Raw genomic sequence first — 19,457 nt, 5'->3', positions numbered from 1 at the left:
AGCCTCCGCGCCCGGCCAAAAATGGACTATTTTTTTAAGCCAGTAATTTTAACTTTCAATTAATCCAAATGGGTATTGTGTCCACAGCAATCCGAATAAGTCAAATTTTACTTGTGAAATCTCCCTATCAGACAAATGACAAAAAGGTTTTGTGAAATCGGTTTCAGCAATTTTAAGTCTGAAAGTCTCTTTGTTAAACAAAGGAAAACAACCACTGCCTTCAGCAGATTTGCAGCTCAAAGTATTATAAGTTTTATAATCAAACTTCTATTTGGAACTTCACACACACACCCCCCCCCCAAAATGATGACATCATAGTTCTCAATTAAATATTGTACCTCATTATAAATAACATTTACTCATTCCAAATTTTTCATTATTGATTTATAGTTAGTTCTTTTTTCATGCCATAGCTACCACATACTCACCTTAAATTTGTAATGAGGTTTCTCATTCCACAGACATTTGTCTGCCTCTTGTACTTGTAGACACAGGTTCATGTTGTCAACAGTTGGGTATTGAATCTCAAAAAACATTAAGCTTGGGATTAAAGGTAGGGCAGGGAAAGCTGTCAGTAAAACATGCTAACCTAATGTATCTGATGAGGACAGGGTCTAGTTCATACTCAGAACTGCAAGGATGCTGTGAAGTACAATGATTTGATACTTGTGATATCATTTTGTTGTAACATTAAAGCCAAGAGTCTTCTCCACCCAAGGGCAATGCCAGTTTCCCAGAAGCCTCATTTCTTAGAGCCAAAGCTCCAAAGATACCAGTGCACCCATGCTGATAACTTAGTCTCATGTTATTTCTCAATTTTATGCTTAATTTGCTTCTTTTGGTTTTATGTATTTTGACACAGCCAAGTGTACATGGGGATTTCCCCATAGTCCTTTAAATGCTATAAAACTTTAATATAGGGAGATAAAAACCATAATAAGCCGTGCCTCCTAGCCCTCACATTTAGTTCTTTGAGTTTGACAATAACCAGTTTTAGATATTTGGAAATTTGGATTTCTACGTACTTGCACTGCTTTAAACGCCCTTGTGCCTTTCCTAACCCTCCTCTCCCACCCAGATGAAAATTATACTCTACTCTTAACCTGGACATGCAACTTCCCTTGACTGCACAAAATGGCATCTTTACAATTCTTAAATTATCATCATAATGGCCTACATCATGCATGAGCCAATGCAATTTAATATGGTTCAGAATAAAGCTAAGATGGATGCCCAATTCCCAATTTTAGGCACGCAACCCTGGAATGTCTTTTGGAAAAAATGAAATAATGCTCTTGGTAGGCTGTTGGGTTCATCTGTTTTAAGCATAATTGCCATCTCTCAGCTTCCTAATACCCTTAAAACCTCTGAGAGTCTTTAACGTACAAAGTTCAACAAAAACACCTTCAAAACAGATTAGTTATAATTATGTTTAATATTGGTTTGCTGCTTTATTGAATAATCTACATTTGCTTTTAAAAAAAGGAAATTCACTTAACTGCATGTCAGTCACCCAAGTTTTAAGTGTACAAATGAAATGGAAAACATTTATTACACAAATTTAATTACAATTCTAAGAAATAAACATGCAAATTAGATAGGGTTCAATTTGCAGATGCTAATCCTCATCCTTGATCTTGTTCCTTCTTCCCTTGATTTTCAGTCTGTGCGTCTTCTTGATTCCTAGGGAGCCAGGCAGCCAGAGGTTTGGTTTTTCACAGTCGGAGGATCACTGTTTTAAAGAAGTGTTATATTTAGCACATCTGGCATAGTGGCAGTAAACAAACATTATATAGTCTTTGTAACACTTTTGTGCAGGTGCCTTCTCCCGATTTTGTTAGGTCTATGCCTTCCAAGCCTCTGCCTTCATTACACCTGAAATGACCCATCTCGACTATGGAGGGGTCCCTAGACAGAAGTTATGAATTAATGTTTTTAAAAACTAAACTCTGATTGAGGCCACTATAGGAGAAAATTACTATTTGCAACATATTCTGATTCCAAGGCTTAAATTACATTCTCTTGAGCAAGGACAATCTCTTGTATTACTTTTTATTTCCTGGAGGTTTTCCCTGGAGGCTCCCCACCCAGAAAGAGTTGCCAATTCAAGTTGCAGCAGGACCAAGGTTGCTTTTTTTTTTTTTTTTTTTTTTTAATACGTACGCAGCTCAGGAGGGAAACGGGCGGGGGCGGGCGGCGAGGGAGAATAACTGTTTGGTCCTGCAAAGACATCTGTTTCTCATCTCCGTTTGCTGTGGCAAAGGAGAAGAAAGTCTTTTGCAAAGGGTGGGAAAGGCACAGATTTTTTTTTTAATCACAGGCACACACAACAACAACAAAACTAAACCAAATTTAAAAAGACAAGATATCTCGGAAGGTTGCAGAGTGAATACATTATTCGGCTGGAGCCAAGCCCCCAGGGCTAGGGCGGGAGCCCGAGAGCGCGTGGGGTCTGGGCTGCGGGCTGGAACTGGGCCCGCGTGTCCCCGGGCACCGGGAGGGGAGGGGAGGAGAAGGAGGAGGGAGGGCGGGAAGGAGGGAAGGAGGCAGGGGGCGGGCTGGGGTGGGGGTGCGGGAAAGGCGCCCCGTGTGCAGCCTGAGGAGCGGCGGCGGCGGCGGGAGCAGAGGGAGGGAGGGAGAGCGGGCGCGCTTGTCATGTTCCCTCTCTCACCCTGGGGGCATCCTGCAGAACCTCTCCTCGGAAATCCACGGGGAAATGGCAAACAGGATTGACGGGTTTCACACGCTCCTCGCTAGACAGAGCCGCTCATTACCATAACCGTCTGCAGCGACGGCGGCGCAGCGCCCCAGTCGCGGCGGCGGGACCTGCCGGGACCCTCGCCCGCCGCGCACCCGCAGTCACCGCCGAGCGGGCGGCCGGGCCGGGACCGGCGAGTGTGCACCGGCGGCCAGGCTGGCGCCGAGCCCAGAGCGGACCAGCAGCAGCTCAAGCGCTGCGGCCGCCGCCTCCCCGCTGACCCCGCGGTAAGAGCCGGGCTGGGCGCGGGCCGCGGGGGCGGGAGGGCCAGGCCGGGTGGAGGGCGAGGGTCCCCCCCGGGGCTCCTGCCCTCGCAGACGGGCACCCACGCGGCCTCCCGCGCGCCCTCTTGGCACCAGGGCTGTGCCGAGTTCACCGAGTGGACTCGCAGCGGCCGGAGCGAGGTCGGGGCGGCGTAGGGACCAAGGCACAGCTGGGCGCGGAGGCGGCGCGGGCTTTTCCCTGGGCCAGCGTGCGCCGCGGCGCCTTCACCAGGGCGGGAACTGCCGCCTCCTCTAGGGCTGCTCGGGCTGCCACCCGCGCGCACCGAGACAACTCCAGGGGCGGGTGGGGTCAGAAGCTCTGGTGAGACCTCGTGGTCCTCGGTGGCCGCTTAGTCCCTCATCGTAGGGGACCGGGGTGAGTAGGAGGGGTGCCCCCAGGTCCGAATGCCGCGGCGCTTGGCAGGTGGGGAGAGAGGGGTTGTGGATGTCAGGAGCGCGCGTTTGCAAGAAAAAGGAATTGATGCAGTAGCTGACACCTTCTGTCCCCCGCCACCTCCACCCCCGCACCCTCCTCCCAGGCAGCAGAGCCGCGCTGCGGGCGGCGGCGGCTCCTCTGTCCTCAGCTCACCTCCCCGGCGGGCTGAGGCTGCTGCCCGCCTGGTCCACGCCTCCGCCTCTCTCTTCCCTTCCTCCCCTCCCGCCTCTTCGGCCCTAGCAACTTTCCGAGTGCCCAGCTGTGGTCGCAGAAGCAGGGAATAGGCGTCCTCGCCGCCAGGTCCCACGGGCGCAGGGCGCTCCCGCAACCGCGGGCTTCCAGCGGGTTTGGCCGGCAAGGGAGGGAGGGAGGGAGGGCCCGGCCGACATCTGCTGCGGGCTGGAGCGTGGGGGCCCGGGCCAGCCCCGCCAGAGCCCTGCCAGCCGCTGTGAGTCATTTCCTTGGAATCCTACCTTTGGTGTTTATTTCCCTTAGAAGGAAACTTGGTTTAAAAAAAAAAAAAAAAAAAAAAAAAGGATAAGACATAAAGAATAATAATAGCTCTTATTCTTCAGAAGAGGCACACGGCTCTGGCACCGTAGAAAGACAACTTGCCTTTGTTCCCGGACACTTGGGGTGTTGTTTACTTTCTCCTGCGGCCAGCGGCCGACAGAGCGCTACTGGCTGCCCCGGGAGGGGCTGAGGGCTGCGGCACCGACACCCCGGGGGTGTGTCTGTGCGGGAGCCAGGATGTGGTTGGTGGCAGCCGCCCGCCTTCAAGAGGTCGGCCCTCCAAACCTCGGACCCCACCCCTGCAACCGCCACACACACACACACCTTGGGCACCAGGGCTCGGACATCGGAGCACCCCTTCGTGCTCTTTAGGCCCAGCACCTGCAGCCCCAACCACAGAACCCAGCTTCAAGCTCTTGGCCTCGCGGGGCTGCAGCTGAGAAATGTACTTCCCAGGGCAGACAGGTGTACTGCAGGAAGGGCAGAAAAGCGACATCTGTTTGTTTAGAAGGGTTGAAGGATTTTGTTCCGCCCATCCAGTCCCTTCCACTACCACCACCAGGAGCCGGAGAAGCTATTGAGACAATTTGGGGACAATGTGGAGGTCAGGGGCTTGATGCCATTTAAGATTGGCAGCATCGATCGGGGGTGGAAATAGCCCTTTACTTCCCTGCTTTCCAGTGCTGGAATCAGACTGCTAACTGCTATAATGATCTTAATCAAATGCTCTCCAATTTTCAATGACAGATGGAAGAAGAGGTGAGCAAAGAATGACCTGGAGCCCCTTGTTAGATTCAAGGTGCCGCTGAATTCATAGCTACCCTGTTTTGTGTGCCAGCCACTCCTATTAGCATCATAATTGCTTCGAGGAAAGAACAAGCCCAACTCATCTGGAAAGAAACAAATTGTATAGAAATTCTGGTAACTTTACTACGAACATTTGCTGGAAAAGCTTGGCATTCTAGCCCTCAGCCTTCTGGGGATGCTGGACGTGTCATTCCACGACATCCACCTGGGTGTCAAAACAGACATTCAGGAGCCTGAGGATGAAGGGTTAGGGCTTTTTTTTTTTTTTTTTTTTTATCTTTTAAAGCCATGCATAGACAAAACACACTCTAACATCCTGCTGTTGAATCCATCACCTCTGATCTTAGAAAATAAATTTTGCCATAATTTATATCCTTTTCTTTATTTAATGTTAATAGAACATAAATTTGTGGACTTCAACTGCTGACGTCAGTAGCAGAATTATAAATCTCATCAGACAGAGAATTATGACAGTTTAGATCTCTACATATAGTATGAAGAAAGATTCATGTTAAGCATTTGTGCTTAACACTGCCCTGTCCAATTTTTCATGAACATTCAACTTGCCTTCTTAATTTGTTAACATCCAGTGTAAGTTTTAAATAGACGAGGAAGACTCAATTGCAAAATCTCCTCCCCGCTCCCAAATAATCCCAACTCATTCATGTTTTATTCAGATTTACATAAATCACTTGCAGAACTCAGCCTCTCTAGTTTAGGGTTTTGTGTGTAACAGTTCTCAATTTAAAAAAGAAAAAACTTACTAAAATTAGATATTGTGAACAAAATAATAGCCAAGATAAATACTGTTATGCCATGTTTCAAGTTCACGTGCATAATAGGATCTCATATGCTGGAAATAATACTGACAAATAGAAACACTGAAATCCCTCACAACCAAAAAAGCTACTACCAAAAAGTTATTAAAATATAAAGAAACTCTGACAAACATAAAACAGCACAGGGCCCATATAATGTCCTGTTAAACAAAAGTAATTGCTGCCAGGGGCCTGCAAATGTTTTTCTTTCTTAAGGGGCGTGAGTTTGTCAACCTGCTTTTGTTTACATGAAATAAAAGTCTGCATAGGCAAAAGGCTTGGATCTTATTTCCATGATCTAACACAAAAGTGAGTGTAAGCTTCAAACTAGAAAATGTTGATTCTCTCAATAAGAAAGGGCTGCTGACTGTTGAAAAGCTGTAATTCATGTGCTCTTGGCAATAGTATTTCCTGATATGATTGTCTCTTAGAATAGGTTAAGAAACTGGACCATTTCATGAGAGTCTTCCAGGGAATAAATCATCATGAAGTTTGATACCCTACTTGGATGAGGAGTTTGAGAAGTGACAGACAGAAGGGCTTAATTTGTTAAATCAATGTAGGCTAAATTTCTTTGCTGATGACTCAAAGAGAAAAATAAATGACATGTCCCATCGTTTCTTTATAAAGATTTAATCGAACCTTTCTTTTGCCCACTTGTCTTAAGGTTTACTAATACATCCTTACTGATGTCTCTTTGGAAAGCATCTTAAAAGAGAACGGGGAGGTGTTTTAGCAGCCCAAACCAGCTGAGTCCTAATTCTCTCCACTGACCTGTACACCTTCCCTGTCTGTCAAAAGGTCTTGCTTCATTATTCACTGTGGTTGGGACAGAATTTGAGACCTCAGAGAGAAGACTGGGTGAAAGGTAGAGTCACTGCTGCCAAGAGCTGCTCTTTTAGCCAGAAGGACATTGTCACTTTAATGATGCTACTTCGCCTTACCCTGGTGTTTTTCCTCCTTTTCCTTGGAAGTGGACCCTTGTTATAGCATGTAGGTAATACTAGTCTCCCACGAGACTATGGTAGATTCACTCTTTCCCAGAAACATTACAAGCTGTATAATTTGGAAAAGAAAGCAAGAACTGGGCCCTTAGTTTATATTTGAAAGACAATCAATCTTCAGAAAGCCTGACATCACTTGTGTGACAGTTCTTGAAGCCACAGAGTGAGATAGTGGGGGCTTGGGTCTCCTAAAGGGATTGGCAGTTAAGGAGGCACTGAGGTTGCGCTACTGTCACCACTGGTCTATGGCTGCTAGGTCTCTTTACCTTCGTATCAGACTCTCCTCTCCCTTGAACTTACTCTTGACCCTACCTTGAGACCTGCAAAGGGCCAGTGAAGACACAGAGCTCCCATGAAAGCGGCCCCACTGCCTGAGCTATGGAGGGGCCCAGGAAGCCTCACAGAGCAGAGAGGCTCCCGTCTCCCTGCAGGCCCAAGGGAGAAGGGCGTGAACTGGAGAGAAGGGCAGTGATGTGTTGCCTCTTGGAAAGTTCCTGCTCTGTGTCTGGGCTTTGCAGTGTAAAGAGTTGTTGGCTGCCTCTGGCCCCAGAGCCTGGCTCCTGTTTAATATTCTGCCTGCTCCGTTGATGTTGTGCTTGGCTCCTGTGGGACTGCAACTCACGGCTTGAAACTGGAGCCAATTTTCTGTCTTCATCTCGCAGTGTTTTGACTGGAGGCAGATCCAGTTCAGGCCGATCAGGGCTGGTGGAAACAACTACCAAGTGTCTCTCTGTCTGCTTTGCTTTGGGAGAAGAAAGTGGAGGGAGCCCCAGCATGTTGTAGAGGAACTGGCCTGCGGAAACGAGAGGAGGAGGGTGCAGGGGGCAGCGGAACAGACCGAACCTCAGAGCATCAGTTGGAATTACGGTGGATATTTCTGCTTCCCCTGCCCTTTTCTTTTGATTGATTAGTGGATTTCATCAAAGGAGACTCCCGGGGGATTGACTAGAGAATTGATTTTGCCTTATTAATAGAAAGGAAGCGCAAGGGTTTTGGCTTCTTAGCAGTACATTTTCTTTGGAAGGTCCGGAGGAAAATGTGTTTAGGAGGCAAAGCAGCTGTCTAGAAGAGGGCTGAGGGGAATCTGAGAACAATAAGAAATGGGGTTTTAAAGATCCGCCCATGAAATGCAGATTGCTGAACACAGAGGCTGAGCTAATAGCAGCTAGAGGGTTTGCTGAGGTTTTCTTTGAAAAAATAATAAAATGTTTCAGGGTGAAGGGGAGGGCCAAGAAATAAGTTTCCCAAAGCAAAGAAATGAAGATGCCAAGGCCGTCCCTTGGCTTGCTCTTGATTAGGGCTGTTTTCTTCATTCTTGTTTTTTTTTTTTTTTTTTTTTCTTTTCAGATCTGAGGCTGTCAGAGATGACTCTGGTTCTGTCCATGAATAGATTCTGCGAGCCCATTGTCTCGGAAGGAGCTGCTGAAATTGCTGGGTACCAAACACTATGGGAGGCTGACAGCTACGGAGGCCCAAGCCCCCCAGGGCCAGCACAGGCTTCTTTGCAGGGAGACCGGGGAGCTGGTCCCCCACTGGCAGGTATTGCCCTTGACCCGCGCCCACCCCCCCACCCCTCGCTGCCCTTTGCAGCCAGCCTGGTGGACAGGAGGTGGTGTCTGGGGTGCCCCTCTGAGCCAGGAGAGCTAAAGCTCCAGGGAATTCCCGGGCTGCCTGTGTGCCTCTCATAAGTGAGTCCAGAGCTCCAGAGAGAGGACCAGAGGTGATATTTAAATTGCATTCAAACCTGTGTCTACCCATGCTGCTTTTTGAATATAAGTCATGTGTCTGTATTTTTAAGAGAGCCAAACCAGATATTGAAACTCTGAGTTTGGGTTTTGGTTTTCTACCCTGTGGAACTGTATAGTTCTCTCACAACTATGAAAGCTCTGGTGGGCTCAACAATGACACCTTTATCCCATGAGATATAAAGGAATCTGCACTTTGGGCCAGCAGCTATGAGCCTCTTTTCTTTATTAACCCATTTATGCCCAGTGTTCCATTATTGGAACGCTAAGCTTGTGGAAGTTATTTATATCCTATTGCTCAAGGTCATCACCAAGGTCTGACTTTTCAAACACAAAAAAATTTGCAACCTATGGCATAAATGGGTAAAGCACATAATTGATTTTAGGATTGTAGGAAAAAAATTGAAAGCCAAGAAAATAGAAGTATGTTCTTCCTGATTCTTTCTTCTTATAGTTTAAGTTCCTTTGGATTTTTGTGCAGTATTAGCTATTTTTAAAAGAAACTAAAATATAAAACAAGTACTCAATGACGTCTGTTTTGCTAAAAAAGATTAAAAACCGTGGTCTTCATGGTTGGCATACTACATTTTGGAGAGTGAAAAGAACATTAGTTACCCAAAATTTTAATTCAAATTTTAAAAATTTGATTTTGTATTTTAAAAAAAAGTGATGTTATAATCCCAATGTGCAGATAACCATTTGTTCACTAACCTAAAGCCAATAATATTTTAAAGTTGTTTGGTTATCAGTGGTTACAGTTAAAAATGTATACATTTGAACAGTGTGCTATGTTGTCATGAATTTAATTAAACAATTTAAATAAATACTAATACATTTTAGAGAAATTACACTCCTCCCCTTTATGAATGTTGCAGTTTCCTTTTGCATAGAATTAAGATTCTGCATGTTTATTAAATGCTAAAATATGTGATTTTCCTCTATAATTGCCTAGAAATCTTTTCCTAGCTTGGGTCACAGGATTCCATATGATAGCAACTATTAAGACAAATGTTTATTTTTAATCACCACATGTACAGACAAATATGTAGCCAAGTTATCCTCTAGAAGGAAAGGAAACGAAAGTATTTTGTTTGGAGAACCTCTGGCAAACCGCATGTCATTTGTCATATCTGATTTATTACCACAGGATCACATTACAGGGGAATTTCAAATCCTATAACAACATCCAAGATCACATACTTTAAGAGGAAGTATGTGGAAGAAGAGGATTTTCATCCACCACTCAGCAGCTGTAGCCATAAAGTATGTTTTTTTAATAGTCATTATTTTTATTAAGAGTTTAAGATCCTTAGTAACAGTTGCTTGATCCACTTCCAGGAATTAAATTGTTTCACCCAAGCAATGAAAATGAGCCACTTCTCAGTGGAGCCTCATTAATTGTTGTCACTTTTTTGGGTCCTGTGTTATTTTTCACAAGTACTTGAAGAAAAAGCTGGCAAGAGCTCTTCTACCCAGAAATGTCAAAATTATGTAATCCAAGGAATTTTTTTTAACGTATGATTTAATATTTCTCAGACTGTGTTTCGGGTTATGGTTCTTCCGCACTTTTGTGTGTGGGGAAATGCACTTGTTCTTTCCTATCGTGTTCTCCCCAGTCTGAGTTCTGGCTCCTGCAGCCAATGCTACTTCCGTGTGTGTCCACATGGGGGTGGTTACACAGGGCTTTTCCTGACCTCTTATGGGTAGACTCATCATCCTTGAATGTGTGTATACAAGTAGAAATATGCACTTCACTGGACATTGGTTACATATAAGTTTGTTGAAACGTAGACTTCATTTCCAAGGAAAGACCAAAGCTAACTTTTTTGTAGGTATAGTTAAAAAAATAACAAGATGGGGAAATTGCATAGAGTTATGAATCTGGGCATCTAAGCTTTTGAAATATCAGTTCATTTTTCTTTAGAGTTACCTTCCTTCAATAACTATCTGCTGATTTAATCGAGGCAGGTATAACCACAGACCATAGTTGTCTGAAATGCAGAGAGGATTTTCAATTCATCTTCCTCTCTGTCTCCTCTTGCCTTCCCCGTCTGCCACCTCATCCTTTAGATGTTGCTTTTACCTTGCTCATGAAAAGATGTTGCTTTTACCTTGCTCACCAAAGCAGAATGCATTGGTAGGCACTGGGCTTTTCCCTGCATGTGTAGTCCCTGCCTTTGGTCAGTATGGGCTGGTTTAGTTCACAGCTCCTCAGGTTATGCTGCCAGTTTGCTTTTTTGATGACCTGGAATAACTGGTCCCCAGGACACAAGCAGTTTATTTCCTTTTTCGTTTCTGTGTTGTGGTTGTAGCAGTTTCCCAGTTGCTACTGGATTTGCACCAACCATCACATAGTGACAGTGCCACACAGCTCAGGAGTGAGCCCCTCATTTCCTCTCGGCATCTCGTCTCCCACTCAGCTCCACAAGGAAGCCTACTTTGGTCCTTCAACTGACAGATTCTGTCAGGGTCTGAGCCTCATTCATTAGTGTGTCCTCTTATCAAGCAAGAATAATTGGAAATATGAAACCCAAAGGATTAAAAGAGGGACAGCATTAAAAGCCAAATCTCATGCTCCTTGTTGGCTAGACCAGGGTTTGAAGTATATTCATTATGACTTGCATTTTGGCATCATTTTAAAAACATGTATTGATGTACAATATATGAGTTATGTGTCTGTGTGTGTGTATTTGTATAGACACACATAAAAAAGTACAAGTATCACAGTACAGCTTGATGAATTTAATGAGGTCAGCATACCCATGTAACTAACATCCAGGTCAAGAACCAAAACATAACCAGCAACCAGAATCTTCCTTCTGCCTGCTTCTAACACTACCCCTCGCCCCGCTCACCCCAACTCTGAAAGTACCTCCTCTCCTGACTTCTAATAGCTTAGATTAGTTTTGTGTTTCAGCATCTTCCTTACTGGGCCATAATAGATCAAACCACCTGAACTGTCCCTCCTGAGGTCTGCCCTGTGGCTCGATTTCCTAGTGCTTGACCACACCAGTGAGTCAGGAAGTGGGTGGGTGCTCCAGCCAAGTGAGGAAAGGGAATATCAGCAGAATGGGGGACAGCCTCTCTAAATGAACCCTGGGGAACAAGACCACAACCTGCCCAGACCCAGACAGTGCCAAGAAAGAAGTATGCTGTGATGATGTTTTCATATAGTCCATTTTCTAAGCTTTCTCTCTTCCTTTTTTTGTTTTTTTTTTTTCTTTTTTTTTTTTGGTTTGTAGACCATCTCAATTTTTGAGGAACGAGCCCACATCCTTTATATGTCCTTAGAAAAGCTAAAGTTTATCGATGATCCTGAAGTGTACCTCCGAAGATCTGTCCTTATAAACAATTTGATGAAAAGGATCCATGGAGAAATTATCATGCAGAATAACTGGTGCTTCCCTGCCTGCTCTTTCAATGGCACCTCCGCCCAAGAGTGGTTTATGGCTCAAGACTGCCCTTACCGAAAACGACCACGGATGGCCAAAGAGGAATGTGAAAAGTTTCATGCCTGCTGCTTTTACCAAGAATGTGGTGGCCACTACCTAAATTTACCCCTTTCTGTCAATGCTAATGTTGGAAGTGCCTCCACTGCTGCCTCCTCTCCCTCTGCCTCTTCTTCCTCATCCTCCTCTTCCTCTCCCCCTTTGCCTTTACCGAGTTGTTCCCACCACGTGGATTTTGATGTAGGTAATGCACCTATTTACAAGAGTGATGGCCAGATACCTGCCAATGAAATCTTTGTCACTAATGTCAGATCACTTGGTGTTCAGGAAAAGGCCAAATTAAATGATGAGAAAGCAAATAATGACACCAACAGAGATGGTGGCCCCCTCAGCCATGAACCCGTGGGAAATGACCTTGCTTTTGAGTGCAAAGGCCAATTTTATGATTATTTTGAGACTGGATATAACGAAAGAAACAGTGTAAATGAATCTTGGAAAAAGTCCTTACGGAAAAAGGAGGCTTCACCACCAAATAACAAACTGTGCTGCAGCAAAGGAAGTAAAATATGAGCCATCTTCTCACCGAACTTTGAAGCATGCACAGCATGATCAGTTAGCTCTCATAAATTTTATTTTGAATGGATTTTGTAGTTTTGTACAACAGATAAAGTTATGCCATGAACATGTCATGTCGTTTTAATGCCTGGAGAGCAGATTGCATAAAACATCTGTATGGTAGGCATCAGCGAGCTTCTTATAAATGTGGTGATTTTTATCAAGGAAATGATTGACTTAATGCTTAAAAGTATATCATAGTTTTCTTACAGAAAAGATCAGTAGATTAAATTGGGGGACAGTGTGCCCTTGCAATATTTCCATTGCCCCCCAAGGAGCCTGTCACTAGCTAAGAAATTTCTACATGTTTGCCAATTAATTAGGGAGTTATTTGGTAAGCAAATCAATATAACCAGCAAAGATACCTGCTTCTTCTATATGATACAATATTTTTTTTAAATAAAAGACTGAAGACAGGGAGCAAGATGAAATGGCTTAATGGTGCTGTTAAGTATTTGTACCTAACAGTCTTGTGTGACAGATGAAAATAGGATGTAACATAATGAAGCACACCTGTCTAGGGGCAGCAATCAACGGTCTTACACAGAGAGGGTATTCCCTGCAAGTTTCTGGCTTGCCTGTGATGGGTGATGAGGCTTTTAGAGGGGTGTTATACAGGGCGATTTTTGGTGCCTTACTTTATCTTAATTTTTGCCAATGTGAAAATTAAGGATAAATCAGAGTCACAGCAGGGATTTAACAAACAGGACAAAAAAAAAAAACACAGGGTGGATCAATATGGTTTGGAAACTGTTAACTTTGAACTATTGTGTTCAGCTTTTGATTCGACATCTCTATTCTTCCTTTATTTTTGATGCCCAATTGCTTTTGGATTCGGCGTTTTTTCAATAAGGATGGAGGAAATGAGAGAGAGAGCTGTTAGAAAGCAGCACGGGCTGCTCGAGCTTTTCTATGGCAACTGTATGTTGCTGGGGTTGGGGTTTTCTGGGTTTTGGGTTGTTTTGTTTTGTTTTCTTGTCCAATGAAGTTCACGAACCAGTGGCATGCATTATACTTTTCTCTGTTTTGCATCATTTCACTTGTTTAGATTATAAAAGCATGTGGGTTTTTATATATGAACTTTGCTGTTGATTAAGAAGCACAATGTTAATAAATGATGTGGTGATCAATAAGGTTTATCTTAAAGAATGTAAAGACTTTAGTTTTTTGAAAGTTATTTTGGAGAAATGGGACTTAATCTACAATAGTTATTATGTATTTGGTCTACATTTTCCAAATAATATCTTTAACTTGTACATTTGAAAAGTGTTCAGAGTGGCCCTCCTACCGTCCTTCCTTCCACTCCAACCAACTCTTCCTGCTAAACTGTATTCCAGTTTCCAAGTTTACTAATTGACTTGGGCCTGTTTAAATAATACTTCACAGAAACCAAATGCCAAATGGAGGAAATAAGTAAGCCCTCCCAGTTTCTCCAAGATAAAGCTTTTTTTTATTATTGCTATTAATATTAAATATAGGTCTCATTCATACAGTGTATGAGTAGGATCATTTGGACAATTGTCCACAAGGACCAGTTTTTAAAACATTTTCTTGTGTTATAGTTAAATAGTCTAGTAATGTTTTGTCCTTTATTTTCAGTATTTGATAAACATTTGATGTTCAAAATTTAGCTAATAGATGCTTGTATATGAATGTGTTGTAATAAAGTGAGGTTTTCTTGATATATATTTATTAAGATGATAAAAATTCGTTAAGTTTTTTTAAATTTTAATGGCTATTGGCTATGTTTCTCTGTTCCATTATTCTCTCTCCTTTAAAAAACTCAAAACATCTAGAAACTGTAGTGGATAGTGGCCACACAGGAGTTTTCTAAATTAAAGAGTATTTTAAAATGCCAATCTGACAGGTGTTTTAGAATGATCCTAGTTTGTAAGTTTAAGTTTCTATTGATTAAGAAGCACAATGTTAATAGATGATGTGGTGATCAAGAAGGTTATGTCTGAAAGAATGTAAAGATTTTCCTTTCTGGAGTGTCTCTGAAAAAAATTGTACAACATGAAGCCGTAAATACTGAGTCTTCGCTGATTGCATTATGAAATGTCAAACTGTGAAGATGACCCATATGTAAACGGTTATAACAGCTACAGATTATTGCTAGTAGCATTCCATACAATTCTGTATTAATGTTCTTAGGAGCTAATATTTGATAAAGGGGGAAAGCTAGTTAAAAACTAATTAATTTGTCAAATGTAGCATTCTTATTATGAGTGTAATACTCATGGAGATTTAAATATGAATGAAAGGACTTATCCTTCTGCTTTTTAAAAGCCCCAGCATTACTAGGTAGTGTTTTTCTTGATGGCCAAAGCTGTAAAATGACAAAGTTGGTGATTTTCAGCAGCACTCACCTAAGCTGTGAGCGCCTGCACCTGTTCGGTAGAACCCACTAGAATCACTTCTCTGCAGGATAAGTGATGCCTTTGAATCCAGCAGCATAAAAATCTGTTCTTTTTAGTCATCAAGTTTTTGTTTCCAAGATATTTCTAGCATTGCAAAAAAATTTTCTTCACCAAATACTAATTCCTAAACACCCATCCAAACTACAAAAATTCTCTTGTTAGTAGGCAAGAGTGCTAGGACTTCCTGTGTTCACCTCCCATGCACCCAGCATTGTCTTTTATGCATGAGATATTCCATTAGATTTTCCTAGAGTGGCCAGGACACCCTTCATAGTAAGTTAAATCTCTTAACTGGATTCTATAGTTTTATCTCGAGCAACTTGGAAGAGCTAAGACATCCTCCACCCACACTGCTGTCTACGCGCCTGGATGCCGCACCTTCTCTCATTGCTGTGCTCTGCTTTAAGGAAAATCTGATATGACAGAATCAAGACTATTAAAAGATAAATGAGGGGAAATCTTCATTTAAGAAAGTTGCCTTGCTCCCCAAGAGTGCCTTTAATTGCTATTCCCCTAGGCATCTGGCTGCATATCATTAATGAAATCATTAACCTTTGTCTCTGGTCCTTCCTTTCTAAAAATGGCAGATTATAGAAGGTGGTCTGGCGAAGGGATTTTCAAAGGGCAAAAGTCTCATCATCATCTTTCCACTCAAAATCCTATTATTCTACACTTCACTTTGCAGGGGTCCTAGGGACAGGATTGCAGGGACAGGATTGCAGGGACAGGGGACACGGGAGGAAGAGAGAAAAATTCAAAACCAGCAGATGCCACTATCTGGCAATGGATTGAAAATTAGGGGAAAGCATCTTCGGCATGATCTTTTATGAAGACAACAGAAATTTAGAACATTTCACATGCTACTTTGTTAAATGGTGAAGCAAGTGAATGAAAGTATTTATTTTTAGAGCTCATAGTTAACTCCATCAAGACACGGCCACCCACCCCTCCAGTTATGAACTTGTATTACAGCTCCACTTGGTGACTTCCTTTCTGTGTATCAGGAGCAGAGCAGAGGACAACTTGTAGAAGACATGATCATTAAGAGACATCCACTTCGCAACAAGTATGAGACAAGGATACAAGGATTCCTATGTGATGCAGCTAGGTTTTTATATCCTTCTAACCAATGGTGAGCAGGAGACTTTTTTGGAAATAATTAGTCATGAAATTCCATTTTTCTGACAGCCCCTTAAATCTGAAGTTATTTCATTTGTAGTTAAGGTTATCACATCCCTGCCAGTTTTACTAGATCTTTTCAGAGACAGGCATTCAGCATGGCATTAGTAATGATGGTTTAAACTAGATGCAGAACTGTCCCATGAAGAGAAGAATGATATCAGTGTTTAAATAATAAAAGAAGAGACAATGTGTGGTCTGTAGTGATTCATTTTAAGATTGCTGTATTTTGATTTTGTGGTTTAAAATAAATGCATTAAGGATCTTTTAAGTTACTACAAGATGCCTGTCTGTTGCTTTCTCACCTATAGTGCCTAAGCAAGCTATATTCTCTTGACATGGCTAAAATGTCTCAATTCTATGTGGTATAGCTACACAACCTGGGGTGAAAGAGTTACTAGCTTGGAGATTATTTCCCAGCCTTGGGTACCTGCCATATTTGAGCTGGGAGAACTCACTTAGGAAAAGCACTTGCAAAGATGTAAGTTATGAACACTTGAATCTCGCATCCTGCCATAAAGTGCATCAGCAAGTGAGTTTAATAAAACATGCTGTTTAAAATAGTCTGTAATTTCCTGTTTCTGCATTTCCCTTCAGTATCTGTGACAGGCTGAAGAACGATGACTAAACGAAGGGAATTTACACAAGCTAGTCTGGTGGTGTTTGCAAACCACCGCCATGAGCTTCATCTTCTTTGGTAAACAATCCGCTGGTGGGCTGTCTATGGTTGGTTTCTTTTCCTTGTTGTTGATCCGATTTGTTAACTTTGAAAATGCAAACTACTTATTCACAGTGTGGAAACACCTGCTTTTGACCACAATGAAACTGATAGAATGTATGGGGATGTATTAGTTGTTTCTCATGAAATTTCTTATATTTCTCAACCCCATTTCTATGACTCTTCTCTTGATTTAAAAATACAAAAATCTAATAAAATCTTGTGGGGAGGACCTACATATAAAAGAACTTGCAGAGATGTAAGTTATGATCTTGCTTTCTGCCAAGATCTCCAAGACAATAGGCAAATATCAGAACTTTGGGGGAAAGGGATCTAACATACCCTAGTCTTGTGCTGTGCAGACCAGCCTGGCCTTCAGCAGGCATTACCTCTTTCCAGATCTTTCCATGGAAGCAGCTGAGTCCAGGCATCAGGCATGTGATTCTCCACTGCCTCCTCTGGTCAGCACACACATGAACCCATCTTTGATACTTCTAGACACAGTGCTTTTTCTTCAGATACCCTCCAAAGTGACTGCAATGAACTAAGCTCATATGTGGTAAAACCCTGGTATCCTTTCAATCAAGAGATGAGTAAATGTCTCTGAAATACACTTGGCACAGCACTCAGATATCTATACCATCTTCAAAACTCACAACATCCCTGTGTGCACAATAAGGAAAAGATAAAGAATGACAGGCTATGCAAGGGATTTGGGCAAAAGGTTGGGGAGTTGATCTCTGGTCCAGTACACTGAAGGAAATCTGAGAAATATAGTGCTCCCTGGACACTGCAGAGTGAATCCACTCTCTTTAAGGAAAAGTCTAAAGACTGCAAGGGAAAGAAGACAGAATTTTTTGTTTCTTTGTCAAACCTCTTTAGGAAAACAGAAAAAAACATTTCAGGGACTAAAGGATTGTTTTAAATGTTTTTTGCAGAAAGAGAGAAATGGCTTGTCTGCCCTTTCTGGAGCTGGGAGGGGTTCTCCTTGTTCTCCATGTCCTTAGATGCTGTGCTTTTCAATAAACCCACCAAACAGTGTTTGTGAACAGGTATGGTCATCAGCCCAAGAAATCTCTCTCCTGTTCAGTTTAGGCACAGAGGTTGTGGGTTTCTCACAAGACTGGAGTATAGCAGAGGGTTAAGAGAAGGAGGTTTGGAGTTAGACTGCCTGGATGAAAATCTCAGCTCTGCCAGGGTAGCTGTGCAAGCTTGGCCTTGGCCAACAAACCACTTTACCTCCTAGTGCCTCAGTTTACTCATCTGTAAAATGGAGCAGCACACATTATCCACCTCATCAGGTTGTCAGGATTAAAGGTTTTAATATCAGGGAAGTGACTCAACATTGCCTGGGTGTACATTATGGGTTTGCAATAAACAAGCCTCCATGACTTCTCCATTACTGTCCTTGAATGCCCTGCAGGTGGAACCCAACCATGCCAGATCCTCTTTTGGTGGAAAGTATTCAGCCTCTTTGGTTCTGTACAGCAAGCTTGAAGTTAAACAGGGGGATGGTATGAAACCTGGGGTCCCAGGGCCGTTAGCTATGAAAGTCGTCATTGGTGTCCTTGAGATATGTTTAAATATTTAAAATACCAAATCATAAAATCTTCTGAAAGTGGTTGCACAGGCTAACCCCACATCAGATTTCCTTACCTTTGGCTGGAATTAAATCAGCTCCAGGCTATCACAAACTGAGAAGAAACTCTGACTGGGAAAACAAAGGCATTATCCTTAATAAATACAATTTCTTTGTCAGACAGAATCTTTCAGAACATTGGCTATGTGAAGGGAATAAGAGGTGTCCCTTACAAATGGAAAGATTAAAAACCACTAACCTCTGACTCATCTCCAGGATTTGCCAAAGTTCAAGTTTATTCGGTTGTTGTATTGAATAATTTTCTTAAACCTAGTTTTTACTCAGAAAAAGTACACTATTAAGTTAGGAAAAAAAAGAGGGGGGGCAGGCATGGCAGCTCATGCCTGCTGGTAATCCCAGCACTTTGGGAGGCCAAGGTGGATGGATCACTTGAGGTTAAGAGTTCAAGACCGGCCTGGTCAACATGGTGAAACCCCGTGTCTACTAAAAATACAAAAGTTAACCGGGCATGTGTGGTGGGGGGCACCTTTAATCCCAGCTACTTGGGAGGCCAATGTAGGAGAATTGCTTGAACCTGGGAGGCAGAGGTTGCAGTGAGCCTAGATTGATCCACTGCACTCCAGCCTGGATGAGGAAGTGAGACTGTCTCCAAAAAAAAAAAAAAAAAAAAAAGGCTGGAGGGGGGCAGGGGAGATAATTTAGACCAAACATTATTCCTTGTGCTCCTGTACCTGATAATTTTGGAGGCCAAAGCAGAATTGTCTGGATAACCATAACCAAGGACATAACCTATTATAAAAATAACTGGGATACAGTTTCCATGTGTAAGGTCAACTAGAGGTTGGTTATCCCTATTTCAAATTCTTGTCCCTTCTGTTTTGCCATTAAACTCAGAAACCAACTGATAATTTCAAAATAGAATTCCATTTACAAAATTACATTCCGTCTCTCTATTTTTGAAGAGTATATATTTTTCCATAAGGTGAGGTTCATTTGTAGTAGGCTTGCTGATGGGTAGGTCCTGAAATGAGAACAAAACTGAACCATATGGCTTGAGAATGAGAAATGGGCAACAGAGTATAATGAGAGCAAATGCAGTGTTGTACCATGGGGGGTCCCAGGACTTCTCTGC

General features: G+C 42.8%; 1 protein-coding gene across 3 annotated transcripts; it reads left to right on the top strand.

The window, feature by feature from the left end:
* The first annotated feature begins 2,653 nt into the window (after positions 1 to 2,653).
* SERTAD4 (SERTA domain containing 4) lies at positions 2,654 to 16,664 on the top strand. Of its 3 annotated transcripts, none has more exons than XM_055234448.2 (5): positions 2,654 to 2,985; positions 7,947 to 8,138; positions 9,492 to 9,607; positions 15,833 to 15,960; positions 16,605 to 16,664. In XM_055234448.2, the coding sequence occupies exons 2-5, from the start codon at positions 7,964 to 7,966 to the stop codon at positions 16,633 to 16,635; spliced, it is 450 nt and encodes a 149-aa protein (XP_055090423.1). In that variant the 5' UTR covers positions 2,654 to 2,985; positions 7,947 to 7,963; the 3' UTR covers positions 16,636 to 16,664. The 3 variants fall into 3 exon arrangements, with proteins under 3 accessions (XP_055090423.1, XP_063469673.1, XP_055090421.1); XM_063613603.1 differs by lacking the exon at positions 16,605 to 16,664 and adding an exon at positions 7,262 to 7,466 and having other exon boundaries at positions 11,587 to 16,282; XM_055234446.2 differs by lacking the exon at positions 16,605 to 16,664 and having other exon boundaries at positions 11,587 to 16,282.
* The last annotated feature ends 2,793 nt before the right edge of the window (positions 16,665 to 19,457 follow it).

Source organism: Symphalangus syndactylus, chromosome 19 (genome assembly GCF_028878055.3).
Source record: "Symphalangus syndactylus isolate Jambi chromosome 19, NHGRI_mSymSyn1-v2.1_pri, whole genome shotgun sequence".
Taxonomy (NCBI): Eukaryota; Metazoa; Chordata; class Mammalia; order Primates; family Hylobatidae; genus Symphalangus; species Symphalangus syndactylus.
The sequence above is the reverse complement of the archived record's forward strand: the minus strand, read 5'-3'. Positions and strand labels throughout refer to the sequence as shown.